The following is a 20,952-nucleotide window of genomic DNA, read 5'->3' as shown; positions in this document are numbered from 1 at the left end:
TATTTTCTACATTGTCACATGTCCTCCCATCAGATATGCATTCTGTAACCTATTTCAGGGCAAAGCCCGGTATTTTTGGTGCAAGTTGAGGGGACACAACAGACAGAAACAGTTTTTTCATGCATCTGCAAGATTTTGGTCTTTTTGGCTTTCCATAAACTGTTTTAGTGTGTGTTGTCTCTCTCTCTCTCTCTCTCTCTCTCTCTCTCTCTCTCTCTCTCTCTCTCTCTCTCTCTATCTCTCTCTCTCTCAATTCAATTCAATTCAATTCAATTCAATTTAATATTCAATTCAATAATTGCTTTATTGGCATGACAAATGTTACAAATGTATTGCCAAAGCAGTTATAAAGTTTACATAAAAAGTAACATACATATATAATAATATAAAACAGTATACAGTAAATAGTAGTAAAAAAAGAGGTGATATTTATATATAATAATTAAATACAATTTTAACAATACATCATATTATTCAATATATCACATTAATATTCAATATATTATATTATTATTCAACATATCATATTATTCATACAAATCAATACAAAAATAGATCAGGATAAACTGTACTTTTAACAATCAACAATCAATCTCTCTCTCTCTCTCTCTCTCTCTCTCTCTTTCTCTCTCTCTCTCTGTGTGTGTGTGTAATGTAAAGAAAGCATCAAAATATATTTTTAAAGGCTTCGTTTGTCACACTATATCAGTTTGTTTTCAATTGCAATATAAGTATGTTTTAGTAGGCCACTTTCTCAAAAATATTTATTTTTCTTCTACTTTGCATCATAAATCTCCTTATTTATCAGCAGGGATGGGAGGTATTTATGATACATATATTTCAAATACGTACTTTAAATACGAAATAATATTTTGTAATTTGTATTTGATGGGGTTTATGAAAGTGGGTTAATATTTTTGTATCAAAATACTTTAATGTCTTGTATTTTTGTATTTTTAAAAAACTGTTAAAAACTTTCTAAGAAGTCTGCACGATGACATCAAAAAAATGTGGCCTTTGCTTGGAGTATGGCTGGAAATTATGCATCACACATGAAGAAAATAACAGACAATGGGTTAATTCAGAAGCAAGTCAAAATAAGACAGGAAAATGAAAACAACATAAAGTCCTACAAACCTGTATGCCAGTAGCTGATCTGCAAGTGCTCTTTGCAGACTGGTCAAAAACTTCCAACTGTTCCAAGTTTCATGGCAGCAAAAACATTTAAAGAGTATGCAAAAAAAAGAAAACATGATTTATGGAAATGACTGAAACTGGAGATTTTAGTAGATTTCAAAAATCATGATTTTACATTTTTACAGATTTCAATTGCAATAAATGAATAAATAAATCAACTTAATTTATTTAATAAGTAACAGCCTTTTCATATATCACCCTTTTAAAATATAACACTGTTAAGAGATGGTGGCAAATTTCACAATAGATAAAGATATATAGAGAGATATAGAACTACTTATCTTAACTCTTAACCTGTATTAAATGGTTTTTAAAGTCATTAAAGAGATCATCTTCAAGACAGGACTTTCTGTTTGAAATTTGTTCAAAATCTATACTAAATCAAAGAGAAAAGCAAACGTTACATTTGTATGAATACCTCCTCATGTACAGTAGAAGTCAATGAAGTGCAGAGAAGGGATTGATCGAATAGGCATGTTGATGGAAGGTTTGCGAAGAAAATGTAATGCTACCTTGTAAAAGTATTTTGAAGTATTTTCAAAATACAAAAAATACAGTATTTTATTTTAATACATTTGTGGCTGCTGTATTTAGTAGTTTATTTTGATACACTTAAAATGGAGGTATTTGGTATTTTATTTCAAAATACATTTCAATGTATTTTTGCCAATCCCTGTTTAGCAGCAGTATACAACAACCTACAGTTTTATTAATATCTTAATCTGAGGAATTGTATATATAAATAAAATTAAAATTAAAATTTTGATTTAATCGAGTGTTCAGATTTTTGTGCGAGAGATTTATGCAAATTGGGGCATATTTAATTAAATTAAACCTACTTTGCATATTTAAACATAACATTTTAGAAAACCTGTTTTTTAAAAAGTTTCTTTTTCTTTTGGAAATAGGCTCATTTTACTTGTCACCTAGAGTCAAAAATGTGACCATTATTGCAATCCATTTAGCTTATCTCCGGCTTAGCTTAACTTAGCACAAATCATTGAATCGGACCATTAGCAATTTGCTTTTAAAAAAAATCTTGATAATTTTTCTATTTAGAATTTAACATTGGGCGAAGCAGTGGCGCAGTAGGTAGTGCTGTCGCCTCACAGCAAGAAAGTCGTTGGGTTGCAGGTTGGAACCTCGGCTTAGTTGGCGAGTTCTTAGTTCTGTGTGGAGTTTGCATGTTCTCCCTGCGTTTGCGTGGGTTTTCTCCGGGTGCTCCGGTTTCCCCCACAGTCCAAAGACATGCAGTAAAGGTTAATTGGGTTGGCTAAATTGTCTGTAGTGTATGAGTGTGTATGTGAATGTGTGTGTGGATGTTTCCCAGAAATAACTAAAAACTAAAAGGGCATCCGCTGGGTAAAAAATAACGTGCTGGATAAGTTGGCGGTTCATTCCGCTGTGGCGACACCGGATTAATAAAGGGACTAAGCCGACAAAAAAAAAATGAAAGGAAATGAACTCAACATTTCTGTAGTTACATAGTGTACTAAGACCGGAAATCCCAATCTGGCGTAATAATCAAGGGACATTGCTTTCGTACATGGCTGCAGCAGGCGCAAGGATAAGCTTCCTTGATTATAATGCCAGAATGAGAGAGTTCCTACTTTGAAGCCATATTGTCCTTCTAGAAAATTATAACTTTTCAATTTTCATTGATCTTAGTACAGACTGTAACTACAGAAAAGTCAAGCATTAAATAGCAAAAAATGTCAAAAATTCCTTTTTAAATTTTTTCATTTTTTTTAATGGTCTAATCTGATTCAATGGTTTATGCTGAGCTAAGCTAAATGTACTCCCACCAGACCCAGAGCTCGGCTGACAGATTAATAATGGTTGTAATCAACTGTTTAAGACAGCTTCAATCAACTGTTAACTCTAGAGGACTTGTAAGCATATAAAAACAGAGGAGTGTTCCTTTAATTTAATCAGTCAACCGTGGGAGTATGTCAAAAACAGTTTTTAAAACCCTATATATACATTTTTTAACCCTATAGGAAGCTCTTGTGCAATCAGTGTGCTCACAAATGCAACAGCGGTTTTCTTCGAATATGAACAGTGATTGTCAAATTTGTTGCATAACTGGTAAGGCAGGTATTTCAGTTTTCTTAAATCCCCACCCCAGTATAGCCCTTCTAGCATGACAGTTCAAAAAGACCGTCACTCATTAATGAGTAAAGCCGAAGCTTCATCTGCCATGGTTCGTTCACTCCCAAGTGCATACATCAGTGCAATGAAGAGAAAAATATGCAGAGAAAAATGTTAGTGAATCACAGGTAAAATGCCACAGTCTTTGCAAAGGGTGTGTTGATGTGCTTTCAATGTGAAATATGCTCTTGCAGCTTGCCATTGTCAAACACAAACACAGTTTACTTAAAGGTATTTTACAAAAAAACACTTGACACCACAGAATGACACATTTTAGTACTCTGTAAATCATGGTAATTAACAGTAGATCTGTAGCTTGTGATTCGTAGGAGTTTTTTTTTTTGTTTTGTTTATTTTTGCTTTTGAAGTGAATTATGGAATCATGATCTTTGCTTTGACACTTCTTGATGTTGACACTTTTACTTTAAAGTGACTATGAATGACACTTTAATTAGTTTGAAAATACTGGGGTTGTCGTAAATTATAGTATAAAAACAGGGTTAAAGCTGCCACTTTGAGATTAAGTATATCAGTATAATTTTTTTATTCATATATATCACTATTATTTTATTATCTTGCAACAGATAAGACATTGTAAATGAATTATACTGGATTGCTTTAATGTAACTGACATAAAAGCATTTTGATTTGCTGCAAAAGTATTATTTTTCATGTTTAATTGCATATTTTGAATTTAGATCCGGCGGTTCATTCCACTGTGGAGACCCTAGATTAATAAAGGGACTAAGCTGAAAAGAAAATGAATGAATGGATGAATGAATGAATGCATGCATGAATGAATGAATGAATGAATGAATGAATGAATGACTTTAGATCCTTTATATTAGCCCTGATGTAGTATTTTATTAATTTTTAAAAATGTTGTACATGTATTGAAATCTGTTCATTTTAAATGAAGAACTACATGGCACCAAGAAAGTATGTTACAAGGATAAAAAAACAAGGATACAAGGATTTAAAAATACAGGATAGTTGAAATACGTCACAATTAAAATGTGCTGTTGATTATCATCATGGAGTAGATATAATAATATTACAAATAATGTTCATGCTTTACTTCTTACCACCTCTTAGGATCTAGCCAGAGGAATTAATTGTGGTTTACCTGTGTATTTTTAAAGAAATGCTGACTAGTTAAATGACCTGAAACCTTTATAGTTAGGTTTTAACCAAAAATATGCTAATTAAAAATTTATGATAGGCATGTTATTTCATTCATTCATTTCATTTTCTTTTTGACTTTATTAGTCAAAAGTTGTATTAGTCCCTTTATTATTCAGGGGTGCCACAGTGGAATGAATCGGCATTCTATCCACCATATGTTTTACGCAGCTGATGCCCTTCCAGCTGCAACCTAGTACTGGGAAACATCCACACACTCATTCAAACACATACACTACAGACAATTTAGCTTGCTCAATTCACCTATAGAGCATGTCTTGTGGGGGAAACCGTAACACCCAGAGGAAACCAGCGAACACAGGGAGTACATGCAAACTACACACATAAATGCCAGCTGACCCAGCTGAGGCTCGAACCAGCAACCTTCTTGCTGTGAGGCGATTGTGCTACCCAATGTGCCACAGTGTCACCCGGCATGTTATTTGTCAACTACAATTTAATGCTGTTCTATACAACAATAAGCAGTGAGCAGTTACATCATGATAATAAATGTTGCACCCTAAAGCAGAGAGATGTACTATAATAGAAGAATGTGATTAATGGTTTTAAAGGAATTCAGCATTCATAATGCCTTTATTTAGATCATATAGGTCTCAAACTCGATTCTTTAAGGGCCACAGCTCTGCAGTTTTAGTCCAACCCTAATCAAACACATCTGATCCAAATAATCAAGGTGTTCAAGACTTCTATAGACTATTATGCAGGTGTGAGTTGGAGGTTGTTGAAGCTAAACTACACAAAGCTGCTGCTCTTTAGAAATTGAGTTTTAGACCATTAATTTAGATCACCAACCCAGCAGAAATACTGGTAAAATCTTATTAGAAATTATGATGCTTTGCAACATTGTTAAACTTAGATTTAAAGAATTCTGATCAAAATGACACATTTGTTTAATATTCTACATCATTGCTCCAAACAAACACACCACACGGTTATGTAAACTTAAAGCACTGCTAATGCACAACGAACACACATTTTATTTGTATTGCTATTTCAATCGTTTTTGCTATTTATATGTAAGGATTTAGATCTAACATAACCAGGCTTTATGTTTTGTGTAACGTGTGAATGCTATAAAAAATATGTGCAATAGTGCCCACTACTGGCCAATAGATGCTACTACAGTAAAAACCTGAGAAAAAAATTGTACACTATATCGCTTAATCAAAGCTATTGGATGCTTAGAATAAAACATCATTCTCTTGGCACTCATTTAATCGTCTGTAAAAAAATAAAAAAGAAAAAAAAAGAAAAAGAATGCAAAAAGCAATCTTATTGGCTGTTGTTACCATTCAATTATTTGCTCTTAACCCAAGATTTTTTTTTCTAATGAAGCCTTTTCAAAATCACAGACCTCTGACTTATTCATACAAAAGATTAATACATAACTTCTGCATGAAAGGAGACATCTCAAGGTTGGTTTGCATGTTAAGTGCGTAATTAAGAGAGGATAAAGGCAAAACACAGAGGCACGTCTCTGAATGGGGTCACTGCCAAAATACATGTTAATGAAGAAAATGCAACTGGGTCAACTGTGTGAATTAACAAAGTAAAACTTCAAATGAAGCACTTTAGAGGGGGTGGACTTTGAAACAGTGTGTTGCCAAATCTCCTAATCTTACTGATATTAACAAGAAAAATAAGTAAAATGACATTAATAACTATAGATAATTCTAGATATATTTTATTATTATATTTGACAATTCCAGAACTGCAACTTACAAATAAATATGCTTCCGTTGGTGTAATATGTTTTATATACATTAATAATACACCCCCCCCCCCACACACACACACACATGTCACTTTGAATATGAGTTGCACGTACCAAAGATGTTTACTATTAAGTATATTTTAAGTTTTTAAAATTAAATTAAAATATTTCATATTTAATTTTAAAATATGCAGTTTGGACAGTAGATGGTGATATTTGGCAGCTGTGATTTGGGCTATGTTCAATAGACTTTATATATGCTATTTTGCCACATATTTGGGATAAATATCTGTATGGTATGTATGCCAAGTTAAGATTAATTCCTGGAACGATACTCTCAAAAACAAGATCCCCTTGTGGATTATATTTGTAGATTGTCAGTTATTTAAAAAGTAAGTAAAGCGTACAATGAGCGGACATGGCAACACTGATGGTGTTTGTGCGCTGGACTTTCAGACAGTATGGGCACGTTAGCTTTTCTCTCGCTTGCGGTTGTCGCTTTTGCAGTTTTGATAGGAGAAAGACTCATTTCATTAAGGTTTGTTTATTCGTCCTATTTATAAAGCGACTTGTTCCAACATTTGTGGCTATGCATATTAGTTCATTTGTGCATAACTATTGCACATGACCACAATCGTGTCAGTGTTTTGCTAAGCCTTTTTGTCTTCTCCACAGGCATGTAGCGCTTTCCTACAGAGAACTAACCCAGAACTATCTTCCTAACTGCAATTTTATAGAGGGCATAGGTTAGTATTGCCTTCACTTGAGGTCATGATTCATTTCCTTGTTTTTACTGATGAACTAAACCGAATGCTGTGTAAAATAATATACATTTTTAGGTTCATGTAATGTAAAGTTTCATTGGCAGTGAAGGTTTTGTTCTTAATGGCCACTTGTGTATACACTAAATATGGACACACATATAAACAAATACCAGCATTGGGATAATTTTTTTCAATCAAGTTTAAATGACAACTGTCAGCTGAAGAATTGGGCTTGTTCATATTAGACCCTCCTATGAATTACCACCTAGCATTTTAAGAGTGTAAATTTGACACTGCAAATTAATGTTGTGATGATCTGTGTGTATTATGCAAAACATAAATTTCATGTGTTGTACTATATCATATAACATTTGAACATAATATGTTATACACTTAATGTGTTTGAACAGATTTTGGGGCTGAAGATATCACCATACTTGATGGATTGGCCTTTCTTAGTACTGTATGTAAATTAATTAATCTGTAATTTATTGGGCCACTGATGATGTCTCCATAAAAGTACTTATTTGATTTAATATCAATTTTGCTAAAAGCACATTGTTAAATTGCCAAACTGTACAAGTGTAGATTTTACTGTTGACTGAAAATGAATTCTGCACAGGGCTTGAAGTATCCTGGTGTACCATCCTACTCAGAAGACCCAGGAAAGATCTACACACTGAACCTGTTGGACTCTGAACAAAAAATTAAAGTACTAAACATCAAGGGAGACTTTGACAAAGACTCCTTTAATCCACATGGAATCAGTGTGTACACCGATGATAAAGGTTTGTCTTTATATTAAATTACTTTATTATTAAAAGTTTTAAGTTACATTTTCTTTTTGAATTGCATCTACACTTGACACATGCATACAGTAAGTTTATATCTACCCTCAACAGAAATAGTTATTGCAAATGTTCAAATTGATTGATTGTTATATAACTTAATTGTATGTCAATTCTTCCTCTCTCTTTGTTCACAGATGGTGCAATATACCTGTTTGTTGTTAATCATCCTCAAGGCAAAAGTCAAGTGGAGATTTTCAGATTTTTGGAGAATGAAAATGCTCTTGAATACTTAAAGACCATTAGGCATGAGCTCCTGCACAAGTATGTGCTTTTTAAAACTACAATATTTTTGTAACCATAAAACTAATCTGAAATTAAATTAAATTTTTATTGTGTGTGTATTTGTTAGCGTGAATGATATAGTGGCTGTGGGAACTGAAAGCTTTTATGCCACCAATGATCATTACTTCACCAATGACATTCTGAAGATTGTGGAGCCATTTCTCTCTTTGCCGTGGTGTGATGTGGTTTATTACAGTCCTGAGACTGTGCAAGTTGTGGCAGGAGGATTCTTATCTGCCAACGGCATAAACATCTCCCCTGACAAAAGGCAGGTTGCAGAAAAAAAGATTTGTACTGTTTAAAGTACAAAGTAATAAAAAATTGTCAATGCATTTGTCATGCAATTATGCGTTTCATATGCAATTAATACAATAATGTTTCATTTCAGACACTTGTATGTATCACATATTCTGAAGCACACAATTGCTGTCTTGGAAATACAGAAAAACACTGTATTGTCTCATGTAAAGGTAAACACAATTGTTTCCACCTATATAGTTATATTTTGTTTACCTCAAATAAAACAATAAATAGTGTAGATCATGCTATATAAGTTAGATAAGTTAAATAATAAAGTTCAGCAATAATTATTGTTATTTCTGCATATTTATTTTTCTTAGGAAATTGATGTGGGGTCACTCTGTGACAACATTGAGGTGGATCTTGAGACTGGAGATCTGTGGATTGGCTGTCACCCAAACGGTCTCAAATGTGTTTTTCATGATCCAAATGATCCACCTGGTTCTGAGGTGTGTGAATTTATGTAGCATAAAAATATCAAATTTGTAGAGTGCATGCTTGTATGATGTCTGAGTCATAACTAGGCTCACATGGGAACTGCGCATACAGAAATCCGTAGATGTGCAGATTTTTAGCCCATTATTGAGTCTATTTCTTTACTTGTGTAAATTTATATTTATTCAGTTTTTAAATTAATTTTACTAATTTTATTGCGATATAACTAGTAATATTAAAATGTTCATATGAATTATTTACAATACAGTTTGTCAAGTAAGATTTTGTCTTTTAGTAAAAATATTATATGAGAGACTTGCTTTGTTTACTAAATAAGTGGATCTAATTGGTTTTGCATTGCAAACATTAAATAAAAGTAAAAAATGTATTTATTTTAGATATTAAGTTATTAGTTATGATACTCCTAAAATCATTCTGCGTAAATCTGCAGATTTTATCCAAAAATATTTTGCAGAATTGGCAAAAAATATCCGCAGATTCTGTCTGGCTCTAGTCATAACATGTTCTTTATCTTTAATTTTATCTGGTCTACTCTACTTCTGAAAAAACCTATAACATCTCCATGTTCTTCTTTATAGGTGATCAGGATTGAGAACATCCTCTCTGAAAAGCCTCAAGTGACTCAGGTGTATTCAGATGACGGCAGTGTTATCATTGCTTCTTCGGTGGCAGCTCCTTATAGAGGAAAACTGCTCATTGGAACAGTTTATCAGAAAGCTCTCATCTGTGACCTTAAATAGTGATATTATGCACTTACATAGGAGAATAAATATTGTCTAAGTTTTTGAAAGAATTTATTGGAATAGGATCTCTTCAGAGAATAGAAATAAAAAACAAGATACTCTATTTCTGAATGGTTTACTGACCTGAAATGACTGGAAGTATCAACTTTGTGCTGCAGTGTGACATGCTACTTTTGTATCAAAAAGGCACCACAGAATCTGTTAAATCCAATGCTAATAAAAATCAAGGACGTGAGGGACAGGCTGGTTGTCTATACATTGGCACAATAAGATCCTAGATCATGTCACAATGTACAAAACTGTTCTATGGAGTCTTTATCTATTAAAAAAATATCAAAAGCCATTTTTATCAGCTGAACAATCAACATGTTGTTAAACAGTACAATTCATTGAATGGTCAATAAACCAATGATTCTTCAATACATTTTGAAGGAGGCCTTATAGATGATCAAAAAAATATTTAATTCATTTTCTTTTCAGCTTAGCCCCTTTGTTAATCAGGGGTCACCACAGCGGAATAAACCACCATCTTATCCAGCATGTGTTTTAACGCAGCAGATGCCCTTCCAGCCACAACCCAATACTGGAAGCACCCATACAATCTTGCATTCACACACATACACTACCGCCAATTTAGCATACCCAATTCACATATATCGAATGTCTTTGGACTGTGGGGGAAACCGGAGCACTCAGAGGAAACCCACACAAACACGGGGAGAACATGCAAACTCCACACAGAAATGGCAGCTGAACTAGCTGGGGCTCGAACCAGTTAACCTTCTTGCTCAGAGGCGATAGTGCTACTAACTGGGCCACCGCGATGTCATTTCATTTATAAAACTTCAATCATTCATTAATTTTCGGCTTAGTCCCTTTATAAATCCAGGGTTGCCACAGCAGAATGAACCGCCAACTTATCCAGCACGTTTTTACGCAGTGGATGCCCTTCCAACCGCAACCCATCTCTGGGAAAATAATATAACTAAAAATATTTTATTTCACTCAACAAACTTTCCATTTTGTTTGAAAGAACAGTCTCATGTGGTTTTGGATATACATAGTAGTAGAAGTTTCCTTTTTATACCTGGTCAGGTAAATTTAACATCATGGTTATTAAGTTTTTTGTGTTTCTAAATATAGGACAGTGCTTAATTTTGTGGACAGTGTGTGAAATTAAAAAGTTTGACAACCAGTTTTAAGCATGAAAAGTTAAATTCTGTTCGGATCTTTTTTGCTGATCTCGTTGAAATAAATAACACACGTTTGATGTTTTTTTTCCACTTATTGTCATATCTGGCATGCAACAGTAGTTAAATGAGGCATATCTTAAAGGCTTTATTCAGTCAACTCGAAGCACAAACTAATATAATTCAAATGATTTCACTTTGGCCAAGCACCACAAAATGTAATTAAAGCTTTAAGCTGAAAAAACTGATCTCACTTGTAGAGATATGCTGTTGAATTAAGTATAGTCCAAAGTGCATGTAATGCGAGTACTTGGCAACACTGATAAGAGTTCCTCCTGTTTTGGGTTTGCCAGTGTCAGTCAGTATGGGTAAGTTAGCAGTTCTGTCGTTAGTTGCTGTTGCTCTGGCAGTTTTCATCGGAGAAAGGCTCGGCACACTTAGGTTTGTCGATGTTTATAATCGCATTTAAAAAATTGCAGTAACCGTTTTTTTTTTTTTTTTACTAAACGCTGTACTGAACTTTGCGACTATTTTTTTTGTCACGCCCGCAGAGTAATGGTTCATGCAACAGCAGTGCTCTTGAAGCTAATGGCAATTGAAATCTGATTTTCTCCACAGACATTTAACGCTCTCCCACAGAGAACTAACCAAGAATTACCTTCCTAACTGCCAACTAATTAAGGGCATTGGTAAGTTAGTAAGCCTATTATTCTACATCATTTCCTGATTGAAATCAATTGTTTTGATGTTTTAAACTCTGCAATTGAGGAGATTGCAGTGAGGTTTATACAGAATATGGATATAACCGTGGCGATAGTTTTGTCTAATCACCATATGTCAAAAAACAACATTTTGATTAGTTTATCATATTTAAATGATTCAAACATCTCATTTGTAGAGTGCTCTATAATTAAATACACACATACGAGTTATTTTCATTATTATTATTAACTTAAAAAGGCTGCTGCACACTTAAAGTACTTTACAGCATAGAGGTAAAGTTGGTATTACATTAACACATTCGTTCATTTAGAAGTCTCTATTGTTTACCATGTACTTTAAATATTTAATCAGGATTAGCATTCTAGTGTGGCTTGAAAACAACATTAACACTGTTTATTTGACTGTGAACTATGTTGTACTTTGATAGTCATTTGCAGCTAATATGATTTCGCTATTTAGAGTTTGCAAATAATACATTTATGAAATTATAATATCAAGGGGAAAGTCTGAATATCCGAATATAAAAGCAACTTTACCTTTATCTTTACAGCCATGTCAGGGATTTTCCTGGAGAAACAACTTCTGAGGTGACCGTAAACTAGTGATTTGGGTGCACAACTATGCACAGGCCTAGAAGGGCTATTCTCATTTCTTCTGTCTCATTCATCATTCCAAGTGTCCTAGTAGAATTAGAGCATTAGGCCTATTTTTCAACTTTTATGTAATTCTTAATAATAAACTTTTCATGACTTTCAGGATTTTTACTGTTAGAAAAGAGATATGTTTTATGAGTTGTGTGCTTAGTGTTTTCATTAAGATAAACTCAGAAGCAATTTTTGTAAACATTGCAAACTGACTTGCTGTGTTTACAGCCAGTTAAATTCAACTTAGTTTGCTCTAATTATAAGATTTATGTACCATAAAGCTAGCTCAGCTCTATTATTATTACTTTGAGAAGCGTATTTAATTAAAAAAATGTATTTCTTTCAAATTCATAAGTAACAGTTTACTGGTAGTATGCATTTACTCATTTAGCAGATGATTTTACCAAAGGCGACTTTCAATTGAGGATAAAAGAAGCGCTTCAAGTCATCACAGAGTAGCAGTATATTGCAATTTCAAGTCTCATTTTTTTTCATTGTGATCATAATGAATCTGTCCTCCAGCTCCTACATATATTAATGTTTACGTGTATAAACTAAAAGTAGTGCTATAACCATTTAACTAGTAAACACACTATACCTTTTCACTTGTAGTATCATTTAAAATAAGCACAAGTGAAAAACTGAAGTTGTGTATGCAAATGTTTTTCCTTAAAATATACATTAAGGGTATATTTGAGTCAAGCTGTACTTTTAGATATTCCAATTATAATCCTATCAAGATTTGAAATTAAAATATCAGGCGAGTTTTGGGCAAGGTTTTATAGGGATTCGTTATTATAATTTCTGGAATTGACTAAAGCTCACCTAAATTTGAACGCCTGCATTTAAAGAAATACTGATGCTGTGGTCATGTGTTATTTCTGTGTTTTTACAGAGTTTGGGGCTGAGGACATCACCATTCTTGAAGATGGATTGGCTTTTCTGAGCACTGTATGTCAAAACAACAAAATAATGAATTACTGAGTGTTTTAAAAATTATTTCTCGGTAGAGTTACCAATGTCAACACACTATCAACTGATTTATCCATAGGGCTTGAAGTATCCAGGTTTACCATCTTATTCAGAAGACCCTGGAAAGATCTATACCCTGAATCTGTTGGATTTTAAACCCAAAATCGAAGCACTGAACATCAAAGGAGACTTTGACAAAGACTCTTTTAATCCACATGGAATCAGCGTGTACATCGATGACAAAGGTTTGCTATGTTTTTTTAAATAGTTGTAGACATGAACAAGAACATTTGCATTATTAAATTCAGCAAAAACTGTACTCATATTGCTACTGTTTCATTTATACCACAACACAAATTATAAGTAGTTGCAAAGTGGTATTGTGAAATGGATGATTGTTGCACAATTTTTTTTGGTGATTATTTATTAGTTGATGAATTCTTCTATCTTTACAGATGGTGCAATATACCTATTTGTTGTTAATCATCCTCAAGGCAAAAGTCAAGTGGAGATTTTCAGATTTTTTGATCATGAAAATGCCCTTAAACACATCAAAACCGTTAAGCATGAACTATTGCATAGGTAAGTGCTTTAAAAGGCAAACAAAAATACCACAGCTTTTCTGTAACCATAAAACTAACCAGGAATTTAATACCGTTAATTGTTTGTTTATTTGTTAGTGTGAATGATATAGTGGCTGTGGGAATTGAAAGCTTTTATGCCACCAATGATCATTACTTCACCAATGACATTCTGAAGTCTTTGGAGCTGCTTTTTTCTTTGCCGTGGTGTGATGTGGTTTATTACAGTCCTGAGACTGTGCAGGTTGTGGCAGGAGGATTCTTATCTGCCAACGGTATAAACATCTCTCCTAACAAAAGGTAAGTAGCTGAAAAAGATACAATTACCAGTGAAACAAATTAATATAAGGTTATCAATGCAATAATTGTGGAGTGATGTTATGTTTATGTGTTAATGATACATATAATATTTCATTTCAGGCATCTGTATGTGTCAAATATCATGAAGCACAAAATTACAGTCTTGGAAATACAGAAAACCACTCAGCTGTCTCACGTAAAGGTAAACTCAAAATACATGAAACGTTACATCCTATTTTATCCCATATAGTAAAGGGTGCCTACAGGGTCTTAATAAAGTATTAAAAGTTGATAAATCCATGTAGAGAAATTTAAGGCCCTTAAAAAGTCTTAAATTTTCTATAATTTTTGATTGTTCAGTGTATGGTTGTATGCTAAAGCTGGCCTGAATTAAATCTGTGAATATCAGGATGCTGTGTAGTTTATGAAATCAATAAAATCCTGCTAGATTTGACATCATGCATGCAGGCAACACCATTATTTCTGCAGCTTTATAGGCACCAACATGCTGAATTAGCTAGATTTGTATTCAGTATATGAATAATGTTTTAGTTTTGGATTAGTTTCTTACATTAATATTTAGTAAATATACTGCAAGTTAAAATCTCGCCAGTGTTTCTAGTTGAAACCTAAAGTGGGTTTAAGGTTTAAAATGTATGGGAAGACTCTTAAAAGGTATTGAATTTCACTCTCTGATTCCTGTATATACTCTGTAGTAGGTAGGGCTGTACGATAGATCGAAATTAAATCAAATTTGTGATTTAGCAAGAGCTGCAACCATCATGCACATCTTCACATCAGCGAAGCGTGATCTTTGATCAGTAGTAAATCTCCTCTGAAGGCCAGAGGGCGCTCTCACACAGAAACGGCAAATACACTACAACAAAGAGACACGGGAAATTAAACAGGATTTAACTGCTTTTATTGATTCACCTAGACTGATAATCACACGACTACGGAATCATCTCAGAGAATTACTAAATTTCGATACTCAAGTTTTGAAGAGAGTTTTGAGTAAGGGTGCTTTCACACCTGCCTTATTTAGTTCGATTGAATCGCACTAGAGTTCGTTTCCCCTTTTGGTAGGGTTCGTTTTGGCAGGTGAGAATGCACCAATCGTACTCGAGTGCGCACCAAAAGCGGACCAAATAAGCGTACCGAGACCTGCTTGAAGAGGTGGTCTCGGTACACTTTTAAACGAACCCTGGAGTGGTTCGTTTGTAGTGAGAATATGATACGTACTAAAACAGGTCCAACCGCAAAAAAGTACTGCGCGTTTTGGACTAATTCAGCTGCCGTAAGCCGATGCGCTGTGCATTATGGGATATGGAGGAAAAATATTTGTTGACAGCGCTTTACCAACAGAGAGAGAGAGAGGGGGGAAAACATTACCTGATGGATCGTTGGTAATATTTCCGCAAAATAACCATGTTGCAGTTTAGCTAAATTAATTCACAGCTCCTCCTGAAGTGACGAGCGATGCATTAAACACTGTTTTCCAGCCGCGGCCGCGCCTTATTTTCGTAATGTAAGTTATAGTTTGTCTAAAGCAGGCATACAATCAGTCAGCGCAGTCCACCCTCCAGAGTAAAAGGTTTTGATTACCTGCAGGAGTTCACTGGCATTTTCCCGCACGTAAATTCTGACCAATCAATAAGCAGTTTAGGAAATATGTTCAACAACATCTGGCCAATGAGAGATGTGGATTTTGTCAGATGACTGCATTTTGTTTCGTTTCAACTGGTTCGGACCAAAGCCAGCAGTGTGGTGTGAAAACGACCTAAAGACGGCAGAAGATGCAACATATGAAGATGCAATGTATCATTTATTGCCCCTGGTCCGGACCAAATGAAGTGAACTACAGATGTGAAAGCACCCTTAGCATCTGTGAATCAATTCAGTTGTTCCGAAACAGAGATTACAATTGTTAGATTGTTGCTCTTTGCTCTTGGAGCGGTTCGCTTTCACATTGCAAAGTTTCTAATCGGACCAAAAGAGCTAAAACAAGTCACGTGCGAGTAAACTCTCCTCACATTGGTCAGAGTGTCAGGGTTTATTCAAGCGATCTCGGAACGATTACTTTGGCACGGAACAGAGCGCGATTGCCCTGTTCACATATGCCAAACCGCGCTAACTGGGCAAACGAGATGCGTTCCAAAACAAAAGTGTACGTGTGAAAGCACCCTGAGACTGTCAATGTGGCATTTTCACATTCAGATGCAGCTGCAGCACAACTCTGATTCACTGAGAAGCAAAGCAAACAGCTGTCAAATTACAGATTGATTTATATTTAGTTTCATAATCATGATTATTAAATCACCTACAATTTTTACTTTGCTTGTCAGTGAACAATTGCGCTTCTGTTGTAAACGCTCCATCTGAGGTTGTATCCATACGAACATGGGTATTTTCCAGTGGTGTAAAGTAACAAACTACAAATACTCAAATTACTATAGATAGTTTTTCCTCAGAAGTTGAAGTTTACTACTACTTTATTGTTTTAAAAATGTGTTTTACTTTAACTTAAGTACATATTTAGTGCTGTATTGGTACTTTTACTCCTCTACTTTTTTTCAACTTGAAGTCACTACTTTATTTTTTCCTTGTCTATAGGGTTTGGCTAAAATAATAAAATAATAATAATAATTTTGCCTAATATTGAACAATTTTAAAGCAAGTTTGGAAAGTGTACAGGAAGCAGCCCAAAATATTTACACGCAATGACTGTGTAGACTGCATGTAACTGATGAGAAGATGGCGGATGTTTACAGTTTGATGACAAATGAAGAGTTGAGATTCAAAAAACCCTAAATGCCGTCGAAATGTTATCTTAAAATAAGCATTTTTGTCAGCCTCCTATATGTTTATGTTCAGTTTTGAAAAGACAAAAAGAACGTATTTGTCACTGTAAAAGTAAAATTACTCCGCCTACATACAGGAGTCGGAAAAAATGCTAATTTTAGAAGAAAATATAATATGCCTTTTAGAAAAACTCACTCTTCAAATATTCTTAATCAAGAACTAAATGCACAACAGAATGTTACGTTTACACATGCCTGCACAAATTGCATGTAAAAGCATCAGTTTTTCACAGCGTAATACTCACTACACCCTACTCTTGAGTACTTTTAAAAAAGGACTACTTTTTACTCATACTTTGTGTAATATTTACAAATGATACATTTACTCGCACTATATTTTTGGGCAGGTAATTATGAGGTGCCGTATAGGATTTAAATCAAACTTTGCTTATCAACACATACATAAAACACGTGTGTATACACCTGTAAATTACTCTCATATACACCTATACTACTGGATGTTCAAAACAACATGGATGAAACTTGTGTATTTACATATAAACTTGATGCATGAATAAACCCACATACACACGCACATACATATAAACTCGATCCTCACATAAACACTCACATTAACACACGCACATACATATAAACTTGCTGCATGCAAACACACCTATACACACTTGCATATACATATAAACTCGATTCTCGCATAAATACCCACATTTACATGCACATACATATAAACTCGCAGCATGCAAACACACCTATACATACTCGCATATACTCGGTCTATGCATATACACCCTCAACAACACGCTTACATACACAAACTCACTGCATGCAAACACACCTATAACATCTCGCGCAAACATACAAAAATAAATAAATAAAGTAAATTCACAAACGTTTATCACGAATCTGGTTATTGCAAAGCTTATGAAATAGAAATAATGTGATTAATAGAGGGATTAAATATGTTAAATTATGAACATATGTTATATAAAATATTAGTCTATATAAATAGACTATTCAAAATAAGAAATATTTTTTATTTAAAACCTTTTCATTTAATTAGGTAATTACATGCACAAATATAAATGGACAGATAGAACCCTTAAAGGACATTCAAAAAGCAACCAGAATTATAAATATAAATGTAAACTCAAGCTAAACTCCTCTATTCTATTGAAAATGTTAATGTAGCCTATAGTCTTCTTGTTTTGTTTTTTTACATTTTTATAATTATTATGCTTTTTATATGTTTTTACAATGTGGGTGTCAAAATTGCAAGATTTTGGTATCATTTTGACTGTTAATTATTCAGCATATACAAAAAAAAAAAAAAAAAAAAACGCTGATTAAAAGTCTCTGCTCATCATGTTGGTCAAGTTAACCCCCATTGTAAAGCTATATATATTATCTGGACACTCCTTTTGTGTTTAATAACTACTACTTATATTTTTACAGCAGCTGGCATCCAGCATTTTGGTGCATTAGCCTGTTTATTAGTGACAGGAAAACCCATTTAAGTGCATTCCTGCCCCCTACTGGACATAAGTGTGTATCATAACCCTTGACGAATAGTGAAACCAATAATAAAACAAACATAAAAAAAATAATATTAGACAAACAATTTTTTTTTTCAAAATGATTACTTAAGCAACCTTATATTTATTAAACCATAATAACATTTCCAATAATTTAATTGCATAATAAACCTTTAATTTTGCAGGAGCATTCCTTTGCATTACCTTTTTATTTATTTATTTTTTAGAATTAGCATAATCTATTTTCATAATTCAACAGATGTAGTTCCTCTATTAATCACATTATTTCTGTTTCTTAAGGTTTGCAATAACCTGATTCATGACAAATAATAATCTTGTTCATTACACTCAAAGGACTTTGACGTTGAAATTAAACTACTTCCTTTTAAAGTAAAAATAATAACTTCCTTTTACTGTGAAAATTCATCCACACACACACATATTAAATCACTTGCATATATGTATATAGACAACTAACTTTATATATGTTTGTGAATTTTATTTTGTATGCTTGCACAAGTGTCATTTGGGTGTTTATGCACACATCAAGTTTATATTCTTATGTGAGAGTTTATAGGTGTATATGCATAGATCAAGTTTATATGTATATGCAAGTGTGTATAGGTGTGTTTGCATGCAGCAAGTTTATATGTATGTGCGTGTGTTAATGTGAGTGTTTATGTGAGGATCGAATTTATATGTATGTGCGTGTGTATGTGGGTGTATTCATGCGTCAAGTTTATATGTATATACATAAGTTTCATCCATGTTGTTTTAAACATCCAGTAGTATAGGTGTATATGCAAGTAATTTGTAGGTGTATATACACGTGTTGTATGTATGTGTTGATAAGCAAAGTTTGATTTAAATCCTATACGGCACCTCATAGGTAATGGTACTTTTACTTAAGTATGATTTTTTTAGTACTCTTTCCACCACTGATATTTTCAAAACTACAGTTTGGCAGTTCATCCTAGCCAAAAAGAAATAACAGTGACTCAAATCAAACCTTTCTGAAAACTCCAGCCAGGGTTTTTCAAGAACTCTGGTTACAGTGTCGTGGCCTGGCCACTAAACTAGAGTTTTTGCATCATGATGTCAGCATGCATGCTGTTTTCTCTTTTCTGGTTGGCTACCATGACAACACAATACTTTTTTTCACCTCGTGAGTTTTCCACTCAAGTTGAATTATTTGAACTTGCACGTTAGATCCAAATGTTAGATGCATTTGAATTTGTATTTGTTTACACGTCTGCATTAATTTTGTATTCAATTTCCTCAAGTGAACAGTGCTATCAGTGCATTTTTGCATCTTCAAGTAGACTGAGATTTTAAAAATGTAAATAAATAAGGAGGGGAAAAACTATTTTCATAAAATACTAGTGTAAGTGTGGACATGGCCTAAAAGCAGGGGCAGGAGATGTACTGCTGATTTACAGAACTGGTTTTACAGACAAAATGCACATGAAAATTACATTTGATTAATTTTGCAGCCCTTATTGTTTTTATTCATAGAATTGTATGTTTGTTGGATAACAACCAGATACAATAAGTTCTTAGATGTTTTGTTTGTTATTAATATTAATACTTTACTTTTCTCACATAGGAAGTTGATGTGGGATCACTCTGTGATAACATTGAGGTGGATCGTGAGTCTGGAGATTTGTGGCTGGGCTGTCATCCAAATGCTTTCAAATTCTTTCTTTGTGATCCAAATGATCCGGCTGGCTCTGAGGTGTGTGAATATGTAGCAAGCATAATGCTTTAGCCAAATTTATTACGCCCAAGGTCAAATTTGAGGAGCTGACATGTTAGAATCATTAGTTGCTATCCTGTTCTTTTCTTACTATTTTTTGAGCCTTAACTATTAAGTTAAAAAAATCTAAAACATGTGCTTGTTTTTCTACTGTATAGGTAATCAAGATTGAGAACATCCTCTCTGAAAAGCCTAGAGTGACTCAGGTGTATTCAGATGATGGCAGTGTGATCATCGGCTCATCAGTGGCAGCTCCATATAGAGGAAAACTGCTCATCGGAACAGTTTATCAGAAAGCTCTCATCTGTGACCTTAAATAGTGATACTTACAAATGAACATTAATAATAAAAATTCTTTGAAAGAATTTGTCTAAATCACTTCATTTCAATTTCAGTATATCAGCAGTAAGTAAAATCTGTACACATTAAGTGATTAAAAAAAAAAAACGATACAAACAAACCATGTTAAGCACATCAGATTAGATGGCACGTTGAATTACATTAATTGCAAGAATACACTTTCAGTCTTTACAATGGCACTTGATCCTTCATGATGCAAATTTCACAACTGACAACTTTCTTTAGTCACTTTTCTAACTTCTAAACTTGGAGCAAATTTTGTATCACTGTTTGTAAAGTCAATTTATTTTTGTAAAGTAAATTTTTTATTTGTCAGACAACAGTACTGTCCACTGAATGCATTGTACTTTTCGCCCAGACAGCTCTTGTCAGAATTTAAACACATTACCAGGATGTGTCTAAGGCCACACA

The 20,952-nt window shown here is 33.7% G+C and overlaps 2 protein-coding genes across 3 annotated transcripts; both read left to right on the top strand.

Moving 5' to 3' along the window:
• The first annotated feature begins 6,698 nt into the window (after positions 1-6,698).
• pon2 (paraoxonase 2) lies at positions 6,699-9,711 on the top strand. Its single transcript, NM_212734.1, is given in 10 exon segments — positions 6,699-6,724; positions 6,727-6,803; positions 6,941-7,011; positions 7,440-7,492; positions 7,652-7,817; positions 8,015-8,141; positions 8,230-8,430; positions 8,551-8,632; positions 8,783-8,911; positions 9,497-9,711. Coding segments are annotated over 9 exon segments (1,068 nt in total). The 5' UTR covers positions 6,699-6,724; the 3' UTR covers positions 9,659-9,711.
• Positions 9,712-11,208: 1,497 nt separating this feature from the next.
• On the top strand, positions 11,209-20,546 carry pon3.1 (paraoxonase 3, tandem duplicate 1). 2 transcript variants are annotated; one of them, XR_015511410.1, is made up of 10 exons: positions 11,209-11,292; positions 11,470-11,540; positions 13,114-13,169; positions 13,270-13,435; positions 13,646-13,772; positions 13,871-14,071; positions 14,192-15,091; positions 16,261-17,279; positions 19,315-20,160; positions 20,340-20,546. XR_015511410.1 is itself a non-coding variant. In XM_087287056.1 (9 exons), exons 1-9 carry the CDS (start codon positions 11,216-11,218, stop codon positions 20,499-20,501), a joined length of 1,071 nt encoding a protein of 356 aa, XP_087143182.1. In that variant the 5' UTR covers positions 11,209-11,215; the 3' UTR covers positions 20,502-20,546. The 2 variants fall into 2 exon arrangements, 1 of the variants encoding a protein (XP_087143182.1); XM_087287056.1 differs by lacking the exon at positions 16,261-17,279 and having other exon boundaries at positions 14,192-14,273; positions 20,032-20,160.
• The last annotated feature ends 406 nt before the right edge of the window (positions 20,547-20,952 follow it).

This window comes from Danio rerio, chromosome 16 (genome assembly GCF_052040795.2).
Source record: "Danio rerio strain M-AB ecotype USA chromosome 16, GRCz13ab, whole genome shotgun sequence".
NCBI lineage: Eukaryota > Metazoa > Chordata > Actinopteri > Cypriniformes > Danionidae > Danio > Danio rerio.
The sequence above is the reverse complement of the archived record's forward strand: the minus strand, read 5'-3'. Positions and strand labels throughout refer to the sequence as shown.